General features: G+C 39.1%; 1 protein-coding gene across 1 annotated transcript in view; it reads left to right on the top strand.

Moving 5' to 3' along the window:
- The first annotated feature begins 944 nt into the window (after positions 1-944).
- Positions 945-12511, top strand: part of TXNL1 (thioredoxin like 1) — a 33953-nt gene continuing 22386 nt past the window's right edge. Inside the window, exon 1 of the mRNA XM_047828069.1 lies at positions 945-1241. Coding sequence (XP_047684025.1) covers positions 1144-1241 — 98 coding nt within the window. The 5' untranslated portion in view covers positions 945-1143. The remainder of the gene's footprint in view (positions 1242-12511) is intronic.

The raw sequence follows: 12511 nt of genomic DNA, 5'->3' as shown, positions 1-12511 counted from the left end.
AAAGAACACGCTGATGTTAGCCTACCTTAAATGCTGATTTGACTTTCTATGAGGTGTGTGAACTAGGGGAAATTAGTCTACCCATGAAATAATAGAACCTACTTCACAGGTTGTTGGGAGGATTAAATGAGCTAACATACACAAAGAGCACGTATCTTGTCTAGCGAGTAATTTGCCAGCTATTAGCTATTATTATCAGCCCCCCTAAACCACAAATCTGCACTGCTGGTTCTTCTGCCGGTAATACACCGTCACCTCTCACCACCTGGCTATCTTCCATCAAGATTCAGTTCAGGGGCCACAACTTCCAGCAAGTTTACCCCGTCCCATCCTCTTGTCCCATTTGTCCCAACGTTTCCTTTGCAAACTTGTTATTGTTAACTATTGCTGGTGTCTATCACAAGACTGTGTTTCTAGAAGGATGGATGGTGCTTTCATTTTTTTAGGCGCAGCTTAAAGACAGGTGCATGACAGTTTGTGGATGACTAAACAGAGAGCACCCTTGTGTCACGAGAGCCGTAAATCAATGTACCTAAAGCCTATTTTGTCTAGTGTGGCGATTTGCCTGGAATGTGAGACAAAGTATTTCCTCAAGCACTTCTGGGGAGAGGAGGCTTAAAACCTTAGCCACTGAACCTACTTTTCTCACCCCGAGAAACTCGGTAGAAGCCTGGGTCTCGGAATCGCGGAGGGATGACGCGAACTTAAAATGCACCGTACGTCTCAGCTTGTGACTGCTGCACCTCCGCGCCTGCGCGGCTCCTGACAGCCTGGGTCTGGCTCCTCAGCCGAGGGCGGGGCCAGGGGTCGCGTTTTAGGATTGGGCGCTGGGAGCCAAAACGGACGGCGCGGAAATGACGCCTACGTGCGCAAGCGCCGGCGGCCCTGCCGCGCGGTGGCTGCTGGGTGCCGTACGCCTTTCCTTCCCTCGCCTCTCCCCTCCCCCCTTCCCGTCCCCACCCCCCCACCCCGGCCGCTCTCCTCCCTGGCGTGACTCGGCACTGAGAGTCCCGGGGAAGACGCCGCGGTCGCCACCTCCTGTGATCAGGCCTCGGCCTTCCTGAGCCTCCCGCTCTTCCTCTCCCGGGTCGCCTTCTTCAGTTTTGAAGCCGGTGGCGTCGCGGCCGCCCTGCCGGGCTGAGAATGGTGGGAGTGAAGCCGGTCGGGAGCGACCCGGATTTCCAGCCGGAGCTGAGCGGCGCGGGCTCCAGACTCGCCGTGGTCAAGTTCACCATGCGAGGGTGAGGCCGGGCGCGAGCCCTGTGGGCCCCGCGTGTGCGTGCCTGCTTTCCCTTCACTTTTTTTCCGGGTCCCGACTCCTTGCCGTCTGCTGCTCCGGAATGTCCCGCGCTGGCCGCAGCCCCAGGCCGCTGCCCAGTTAGGCCTCAGCTCCTCTGTTTGTGCGCAAGGGAGTCTCTGGAGGGCACGGAGGCCTGGCCAACCGCGAATTCCAGCCCGGGAGATCTACACCCGTCCCTTCTGAATCCTCGGACCAGGCCACTTGGGGTGGCCCACCTCTGTTCCTTCTAGTCTGTGGGAGTCTTCCTGCAGCCTCTCCTGCTTTTGCCTGTTCCATTCCTTCCGGGGAGCCAGCTGTCACTTGCACTTTAGAAAACCTAAAATCTTAGTTTTCCGAACACTTTGGCTTTCTTCACTGCTTGCATTTCTGTAAAACCTTTAGAAACTTCAGTTGGGGCTGTCCAACTAATCCACGTAGCGCTCATTTAATGCGTTTTAAATTAATGTTGAGTCCGGTGCTTTTTACTTAATGGCCTTGTTACTCGTTTGGTTAGTAACTTTGTAACTTAGCCTCCCTTATGTATGCGGCTGCATCTGATCACAGAAATTACAGTGGGTATATATGCAATGCAGGTATCCAGACATCTGGGTTTGGCCATATAGACTCCATTTTTGACTTGATGGTTTAACAGGACAGAGATGTCGACTTTGGTAAATCTCAACATGATTTATTGGTCGCAGAGCTGGTGGATTTTCCATTTTGAGTGTGCAGTATACCTGTGTGAGAGTGACATGTTGGAAGTAGGCCTTTGGAACCAAGATTTCAGCCAGGGTGTGTATTTACTGGCCTCCCTTTGTGTATGTTAGTGCCTTCTAAGAATTAGTGGTCTCCATTTGACTTACCTTGACCCCCTAGCCTCCGAGTTATTTACATTTACCCTGAGCTGGAGAAATTTACTTGCAGGTATTACTGTTTATGTAACCCATTGAATTGTCCAGGTAACTATATAAACATAAGGCAGTATTTTGAGGGTAAAAAGTGATTCGTGGTTATTGAACATGATTCAGTAAATGTTGAGTATATAAGTGGTGGCATTAGGATTAGATAGTTCTAGGGCTTGGGTGGATGCAGATAGAGATGATAACAATTAAAGACTTATTCCTGGATCAATCTGTCTCATACAGAATTGAAAAGGCAGAGTATATTGGATTTTATAGGGTGGCCGAGAGTACCAATTTGACATGTAGACTTTCACGTTTATTAAATTGGAGAAGATAAAGATTTCGTTATAAAGACATGTGTAAAAGGAATGTCAGAATTCTATAAATATATCTTCTCAGCTTTAGCAATTTTGCAATGTCTGTATTTTTTTTTTAATGTTTATTTTTGAGAGAGAGCGCGCATGAGTGGGGGAAGCACAGAGAGAGAGAGGGAGATACAGAGACCGAAGCAGGCTCCAGGCTCTGAGCTGTCAGCACAGAGCCCGACACGGGGCTCGAACCCACTAACCGAAACGTGAGATCATGACCTGAGCCGAAGTTGGGTGCTCAACTGACTGAGCCACCCAGGCGCCCCTGCAATGTCTATATTCTTAATATGGGGAATACATACTACATACTAAGTACATTTACTAAGTGCCTAGGCCAGAGTTGGAAAAGGGAAGAGATGATTTTAACAATGAATCTCATTTTTAGTTCACTTTCCTAATTCTAGTCTGTAGGAACGTATAGACTTTTGTCCCTCAATGAAATACTCTCTTTTCCCCTCACCATAGCAGAAGAGATGACAGACAGTGATAAATAAATAATTTATTAGTTGAAGTGAGAAAAGTGGGGAAACATTGCTATTAAGGAAACACTTCCGTTAACAATGAGGTTTCATATAACCATAAACAACTGCAGACATCGATTGGCAAAGCTCTGTGTTAATTTTTAAAAAGGTATTTTGATGCAATGAGAATTTAATTTTTTATGGTAAAAACTGAGAACAAAAGTTTGAATTTAGAAAGCTTTTAAGTTCCAAAGCATATTTAGGTAATTTATAAATCTGTTAAGATTGTATTTGCCTTAAAGTTCTGTAATATTTTGGCTGTTAATGTGTTCCTCCACAAACTGTGTGATTGTGACCTCAGACTTTCATAACTCAGCATCGGTATTAGACCCTCAAAATAACTGTATCCAATAGATCATGTAGGAAACCTCTTAGATCAAAGTTAATGTCCCATGTTAGGCCAAGAACATAGTTTTCTGTATCACCTATTTCTTTATTTCTTTTCCAACCCTACTTTTAAGCCTTATTCCGTTTTCTTCACTTCCATGTTATATCTAACATCAATTTTACTAAAATGTTATATAGATTGTCACTGTTTTGCTTTAAAATCTTCAGTGGCTCTCCAGTATTTCAGTGTTTTTAATTGCAATAAAATATATGTAACATAAAATTGACCATTTTAGCCATTTTTAAATGTACAGTTCAGTGACATTAAGTACATTCACAATGTTGTACCACCATCACCACTATTTCCTAGAATCTTTTCATTATCTCAGGTAGAAACATTAACCAATAACTTTACCCATGAAGCAGTAACTCCCAATACCCCCAGTCCCCCACCTTGGTAACATCTGTCTGTTTCTATGAATTTGCCTGTTTTTGCTATCTCACGTAAGTGGAGTCATATAACATTTATCCTTTGGTTTCCGGCTTATTTCCCTTAGCATAATGTTTTCAGGGTTCATCCATGTTGTAGCATGTATAAGAATTTCCTTTTTAAAGTTAAAAATTTCATCGTATGCATATACTATATATTGTTTATTCATCTGTTGATGGACACTTGGGTTGTTTCCACTTTTTGGTTATTGTGAGTAATACCGCTTACCGACATTGGTGTGCAAGGATATCTTTGAGTCCCTGCTTTGAAAAGTCTTTTGGGTATATACCTGGGAGTGGAATTCAGTTGCATCAAATAGCCATCCTAAATGGGTGTGAAGTGGTCTGGTGGTTTTGGTTTGTAATTCCTTAATGGCTAATGATGTTGAACATTTTTTCATGTGCTTATTGGTCATTTATTTTCTTTAGAGAAATGCTGATTCCAGCCCTTTACTGATTTTGAATTAGACTCTTTGGGTTTTTGTTCTTGAATTACAGTTCTTTCTTTCTTTCTTTCTTTCTTCCTTTCTTTTTTTTTGGTAAGATTTTATTTTTAAGTAATTTTTACACCCATCGTAGGACTTGAACTCACAACACTGACCTCAGAAGTTGCACACTCTACCAACTGAGCCAGCCAGATGCCCCTATAGGAGTTCTTTATATACTTGGGGTATCAATTCCTTATCTGATAAATGGTTTATAAATATTTTCTCCCATTGGTTGCCTTTCACTTTCTTGATAGTGTCCTTTGATGCACAGAAGTTTTTACGTCTTAATGGAATCCAGTTTATATATATTTTCTATTGTTGCTTGTGCTTTTGATGTCATATCCCACACATCATTGGCAAATCCAGTGTCATGAAGATTTGCCCCTATGTTTTCATCCAGGAATTTTGTAATTTTAGTTTTTAAATTCTTTTACCCATTTTGAGTTAATTTTTGTATATGGTGTAAAAGTCCACTTTCATTCTTTTCTATGTCGCTCTCCAGTTTTCCCAGCACCGTTTGTTGAAAACACTGTTTTTTCCCCAGTGAATAGTCTTGGCACCTTTCTCCAGTGTTGTTGTTGTTGTTGTTGTTTTAAATAATTAAAATAGCCAACATTTACATATTATTTCTTTTGTAAGAGACTTATTTAAGAATTTATATTGACTTATTCAGTCCTCAAAATAATCTTTGAAATTATCCCCATTTTACACATGAGGATGTTGAGTCACAGGTTGAATAATTTAAGGTCCCATTGCTGAATGCACTGCAGGAAGTGTACAGTGTTGTCCTTGTTTTTCCCAGCCTAAATAGAAAGGAAATGCAGGTTCATCCCTGTATTGCACACAATCTGACCTTTTTTTTTTTTAAATATTGCCTTGAATTATTTAGCCACAGCACTGCTTGCAAACTAATCTTATGACCTAGGACATTTCAGTTCATTCTGTGATACTCTTTCCCCACCTGTAACATGGGGATGTTAACACGTAACCTAACAGCATTGTTTAGAGTATAAAATTATATATATGAATTATATACTGTGGTGATGTGTTTTTGTAACTGTTATTTCCATACTGTTACTCTTTAAATATACATTTAATGGTTATAAACAGTGCCAGTTTTGTTGTTATCACTAGTAGGTAAGTCCCAACGCTAAAAGAATATGCATTCTCTTTCCCATAAAACTCAGTGTGAATGATTTTTATTTTAAATTGAAGTATACTTGGCATACAATATTATATTAGTTTCAGGTGTACAGCATAATGATTTGATGGTTATACGCTTTACAAAATGCTTACCACGGTAAATATAGTCACCATCTTCCACCATACAAAGTTACTACGGTGTTATCCGTATGCCATACTTTATATCCCCATGACTTTTTTGTAACTGGAAGTTTGTACTTCTTGATCTGTTTACCTATCCCCTCCCCACCACCACCGTTTGTTTTCAGTATTTATGAGTCTTTCTGGTTTTTTCGTTTGTGTGTTTGTTTCTGTTCCAACTTTTTATTTAAACTCAAGTTAGTTAACATACAGCGTAGTGTTGGTTTCAGGAGAATTTAGTGATTCATCAGTTACATATAACAGCCAGTACTCATCACAACAAGTGCCCTCCTTAATGCCCATCACCCAATTAGCCCATCTCCCCACATACCTCCACTCCAGCCTTCCTGTTTATTCTCTGTAGTGAAGAGTCTGTTATGGTTTGCCTCACTCTCTGTTTTTATCTTATTCTACTTTTCCTTCCCTTCTACTATGTTCATCTGTTTTGTTTCTTCCACATATTTGTCTTTCACTGACTGACTTTGCTTAACGTAGTACACTCTAGTTCCATCCAGGTCGTTACAAATGGCAAACTTTCACTATTTTTGATGGCTGTGTAATGTTCCATTTTGTGTGTGTTTATGTGTGTACAACACACCTTTTTTACCCATCAGTTGATGGACATTTGGGCTCTTTCCACAATTTGGCTATTGGTGATAGTGCTGCTGTAAACATTGGGGTGCATGTTCCCCTTTAAATCAGTATTTTTGTATCCTTTGGATAAATACCAAGTAGTGCAATTGCTGTGTTGTGTGTGTGTTTTTTAGATTCCACATGTAAGTGAAATTATATGGAGTATGAATGATTTTTATCTTGAATTCATGAATGTATCACTTTTACAGATGTGTTTACTGTCTGTTCAGTTTTGTTAAAGCAAGTCCTACTTTGTTGTTGGTTAGGTGTTACTATTACCATCCAAGAATAGTGTTAGCGTTGGTTAGAATGTTGAATTCTAATGGTTATGGTAGCTTGTCCAACTAATACATTATAGATATAGATAACATTAATTATATGGTTCAAAATTGCTACAGACTGAATTACAAAGATAGCAGGCCCAGCAGTCCATAGGGACCAGGCAGATAACGAGAGATAACTAGGACATGGTGAGGTCTCAAAGAACAGAGAATTTTTCTTAAAAGCAAACTTTTTATTTCAAGTATAACATGCATGCAAAATGTACACAAATCATTTGTGTATACTTTGATAAATTTTCAGAGTGGTTACGCTTGTAACTAACATGTAGATCAAGAATGCCAGCACGGTAGACTACCCCTGCCCCATGCCTGCTTTCTTCTGGTTCTTGAATTCCCTTTTTTTTTTTCTTGAGAGAGAGAGGGAGACCGAGGATCCAAAGCAGGCTTTGTGCTGAGTGGAGAACCCGATGCTTGGCTTGAACTCATGAGCTGTGAGATCATGACCTGAGTCAAAGTCAGCTGCTTAACCAACCGAGCCACCCAGGCTCCCCTCCTCGTTCTTGAGTTCTAACACTGTAAATTAGTTTTGCCTGGATTTGAACTTTATAAAATGGTATGTGTCTGGATTTTTTTTAAAAAGAGCATATTCATTTTAATCGTGGCAGTTAATTGAGAAATAACAGAAAGCAGTGTTTAAGCCACTGTTTTGGGGTATTTGGAACAGCAGTTAAGAGTTGGGATTGGTAATCAAATTCTAGCACTGTACTGCATTGTTCTTGACTTTCAAATGAGAAATGTAGGGTTTAAATGAGTTTAAGGGTTTTGTAAATTGTATAACATATAGTAAATGCTCAGTGAATGCTAGCCATTTTTGGCGGGGGGATAGAGAGAGACAGAGCATGAACGGGGGAGGGGCAGAGAGAGAGGGAGACACAGAATCGGAAACAGGCTCCAGGCTCTGAGCCATCAGCTCAGAGCCTGACGCGGGGCTCGAACTCATGGACCGCGAGATTGTGACCTGGCTGAAGTCGGACGCTTAACCGACTGCGCCACCCAGGCGCCCCGCATTTTGTGTTATTAATAGGACCAGTTATGATTATGTCTGCCCTAATTAAAATATAATTAATCTAGACATTACCTACTTTAAGGTTGTGCCCTACAGAAAAAATAGACTTTTAAAATATCTCTACAGAAAGCACATACATTTTCTTACCATTATGTCAGCAATGTGTTTACACATGTTACTGCTCAAGGTAGAGCACTGACTAGCAAACAGGGAAGGACAGCAAGTTCATGAAGTAGAATTTGTTTATATAATGACTGTAAACAAAAATCATACTTAGAACCTAGCTTGGTGCTTTCAAAGAAAGCTGATCTTGGATTGGTTAGGAGTTAACTGTTCTGTTGTGGCCCTTTCGTTTACTAGAGTGTCTGATCTTGGGCAAGTGATTTAACTTTTCTGGTCTTCATTGCTCACTTACCAAATAATTGTGTTAGGTGAGTTTTAAAGTTTGAGTTTTCTGGGTTTGGTTCTTTATGTATTGCAAAAAGCTGGAGAGTTGTCTGCTTTGTTTTTTCTCAAAAAGCATAAGTCAGAATCCTTACATATCCATTTTACATGTTTAACAGATAAGCTTCCTGTCAAAGAGAAGTAGCAAAAGAACGCTTTTTTTTTTTTTTTAAATGTGTGGACTAGATGATCTCTGGTCTCTTTTACAAGTTCAGAGGCTCTGTGGTTATATACTATTTAAGGGCTGTGAAACAAGACTGCACAGGAGGAAAAAAGGAAGATCCTGAAATTCAGGCATATGTGGGGCATAATATTTTGGATATGACAAAGGTCCTGGAAAATCTAGTCCCTTCCCATTTTATACAGGGAAATCAGGTGACTTGTTCTGAGCTCAGCTAATAATAGAAATTTATACTCTTTTTTTTTTAAATTTTTTTTTTTCCAACGTTTATTTATTTTTGGGACAGAGAGAGACAGAGCATGAACGGGGGAGGGGCAGAGAGAGAGGGAGACACAGAATCGGAAACAGGCTCCAGGCTCTGAGCCATCAGCCCAGAGCCTGACGCGGGGCTCGAACTCACGGACCGCGAGATCGTGACCTGGCTGAAGTCGGACGCTTAACCGACTGCGCCACCCAGGCGCCCCTAGAAATTTATACTCTTAAGTGCTGATATTAAGCAGGCAAACATCTTACTCAAAATAACTGATCAATTCATTTGGATGATTATATTGTAAAAGTATGCCATTGTATTTATTTGTGCTTCTGTGTTCTGTGACTTATTTTCATTTTTGACTAAAGTTACAACCTGTGATGGCTAACTAAAACAGGGATCTAGATAAGGTTAAATTTTGAAAGGGAACACTTAATCTTAGTACAGTCATTTTAGCCAGAAGTGTTTTTTGTTTTTGTTTTTGTTTCTGTTTTTTTTTTTTTTTTTTTTTTTTTTTTTTTTTTTAAGAATTTTAGTTATTTGTGAGACAGAGCATGAACGGGGGAGGGTCAGAGAGAGGGAGACACAGAATCTGAAACAGGCTCCAGGCTCTGAGCTGTCAGCACAGAGCCTGACGTGGGGCTCGAACTCACGGACCGCGAGATCACGACCTGAGCTGAAGTCGGCCGCTTAACCGACTGAGCCACCCAGGCGCCCCTGTTTCTGTTTTTTTAACACTGACCGGTTAACTCCTACGTGACTGGTGAATAGCGTGATGATGTCAGTATAATGAGCAAGTCCTGTTGGTTCGCATTCTGTTTTTCCTAGGTAGTGAAGAGCAGAAATAGAAATACAATCTTTAGCAGGAAAGAGAAAAGCCCTCAGCTATGCAGGCAAGCTCCCTTGCAAGTTTATTTTAATGACGTTAAAGTTAATAAAACACTCGCACTTGCACCCAGCACTTGTTCCCTGAGGGTTCATTCTCAGGGCTACGCTTCCTCTGTGCAGCCTCACTGCTTCAGAGCTTCACTTCCACCTGGATCGTCATGGCACTTACAGTCCATCGGTTTTATTCATTTTAAATATTCCTTGAGGTATCCTCTAGGTCTGAGCCACCTGCCTGGCTGTCCAAGTATTTCCTCAGAACGTTATTGTTTTTTTTTTCTTGGGGATATGTTTACAAAGTTGCATGGGTTTACATGGCTTGCCTCGATCTTATTTTTCCCATAAGTCGTCTTATTTTGAATGCATGCTTGTGCAGAAGGGAGATTTCTTTTAAGAATGAATATATTGTGCTATAGCATAAATCACTGTGCTTCATTTGGGAAACCTGTTTAAATGCAATTAATGTTAAATTCTGTAATCTCAAGTTATTTAATATTTTAAGATCAAAGTACCTGTTCATCCTAAAAAAACAGAAGTGCAGAAGTATGAATAATTTTAAAAAGTTTCCTCCAAATTTTCTCTCTTCCTTTTCCAGTCCCACTTTGCATAAGTAATTAACTGATTATTGTGTGACGCACCTAATGTGTGTATACACTTTTTTTTCATGTGGTAATAGAGAATTTTATCATGAGACTTAGTTTTATTTTAAACAGTATAAATTTACAAATTATCCTTATCGTCTGGTATGAATGTGTCATAACATTTGAAACTATTTTTGTTGATTGCCACTTAGATTATTTCTAATTTTTTACTATTAATAACATTGCATTGAACTTTGTATACATATTGTGAAACTGAGTTAAGTCTTAAGGTAGGATTGATGTATAGAAGTAAGATTGTTGAATCTTGGGTTGTGTTCATTTAAAATTGACAGAGTGATTAATGGCTCTTCAAAAAGGATTTAACAATTTGTACTCCTATCCATAATGTTTAAGACTTATTGATAACTAGAAGTATTTTGCTAAACCAAACATAGGCTTAGTGACTATAAATGTTTGTTTCTTTATAATTTGGTCTCCGGGCCTATTTGAGGATTGTTAGATACAAAAACCTACTTTCAGAAGCACCAAGTTTAATATTTAAGAAGTTAATTCGTTATTAGCTTTTCGGTGTCAGGTTTATAGATGGCACAGGATGAAAATACTGATTAAAATGTTAACAATGGAGAGACAGTCACAGCTTGGGCATGAACATTTGTGCTTCAGAATTTGCTTTTCCTTGTGTTCTTATCTGCTATTGCTATGGTTTTTGTCTGAACTTCTATTGAGATGTAACAGTGTGTAATTATAAATGTGTAGCCTGTTGAATTTTCACAAACTGAACACACACGCTCATATAATCAGGTTCCAGACAAATAGAATAATATAACTAGCCTTTTGAAATCTCTTGCATATCCCCATCCTGTCATTAACTCTCAAGGTAACCTATGTCCTGATTTGTACTACCATTGACTTGTTTTGCCTGTATTTGAACCATACATAAATGGAATCATATAACGTATTACTTTTCTCAGTTTTATTTGTGAGGTTAACCCATGTTTTGCATGAAGTTTTACACCAGTCATTTTCATTGTTGTATAGTATTCCACTGTATGAGCAACTGCAGTTAATATACTCATTCTGTGTTGATAGGACTTTGAATAGTCTCCTCTTTTGGGTATTAGAAGTGTTACTACTATCAGTATTTTTTTCAAATGCCCTAAAGCAAACATATGTAGACACTTCTGTTGGTTATGTAACTCAGAAATGCTGACAGGTAGGCACAAATTTTGGTTTAGTAGATACTGCCAGGTTCTTTTCTTTTCCCCTAAAGAGGTGATACCATTTTGCATGGTCACTAACAGTTCAGTTGATCCACATTCTTGACTATAGTTTATTCTTTTTTGTTTTAGCTATTTTGATGGAAGTAGTTTTAATTTTCCTTTCCCTGGTTTCCCTGGTGACTAATGAAGTGAGGTATCTTTTCATATTTACGGACTGTTATGAAGATAACCTCATTTGTCAAGTACCAGTTTAAGAGTTTACCCGTTTTTCTTTTGAGTGTCAGTCTTGTTCTTACTGATTTGTAGGAATTCTTTACATATTAGCAGTCTAAGTCCTTTGATATGTTTCACAGATATTTTTTACCACTCTGTGGGGACTTGGTATCTTAATGAAGAAAAGGTCTTAATATTTTCTAATTTATCAAGTATATTACAATATATCAATTATTTCCTTTTTTCTTCAGTGCTTTTTGTGTTTTAAGAAATCTTTGCTTGTTCCTAAGATTTGAAAGTATCCTTTGTATTTTTTCCTAAAACCCTTATTGTTTTACCTCTCACACTTAGCCCTGTAATCCATCTGGAATTGGGTTTTTGTATGGTGTGAGGTATAGGGGTCACGATTCATTTATTTTCTCATGTGACTATCTAGTTGACGTAGCACTGCTTATTGCAAAGACCATCCTTTCCCCACTGCACTGCTGTGTCACATGTTTGATAAATCAGGTTGCTGCAGATAGGATGGATGGGTTTGTTTCTGGACCTGTTCTTTTACATTGGTCAGTTTTTTGTTTTGTTTTTTTTTTATCATTGTACCAGCACTGAACACTCTTAATTTATAAAGCTGTGTGATCATTCTTAATATTCAGTAATGTAATTTTCTCAGCTTTGAACCTCAAGATGGCTTGGGCTATCTTTGGTATTTCCCTGTAAGTTTTAGAATTTAAACTTGTTAACTTCTGCAAGAAAACCTACTGGGATTTTACATTGACTTCAAAAAATCAAATTTAGGAGAATTGACATTTTGATGCTGTTGAGTTTTCCAGTTTATAAGCATAGCGTATTCCTCCTTTTATTTAGATCTTTAATTTCAGTGAGAACAAAGCTGGGAGACTTAACATTATTATATTTAAAACTTAATATAAATCTGTAGTCATTAGGACAATGTGATATTGATGCAAGTGTATCTAAATTAATCTAGTGGAAAAGATTAGAACAACTAAAGCCAGGATCATCAGAGTTTGTTTGATTTCAT

The sequence above is a fragment of the Prionailurus viverrinus genome, chromosome D3, assembly GCF_022837055.1.
Source record: "Prionailurus viverrinus isolate Anna chromosome D3, UM_Priviv_1.0, whole genome shotgun sequence".
Classification (NCBI taxonomy): Eukaryota; Metazoa; Chordata; class Mammalia; order Carnivora; family Felidae; genus Prionailurus; species Prionailurus viverrinus.
This window is presented reverse-complemented; position numbering and strand designations above follow the sequence as displayed.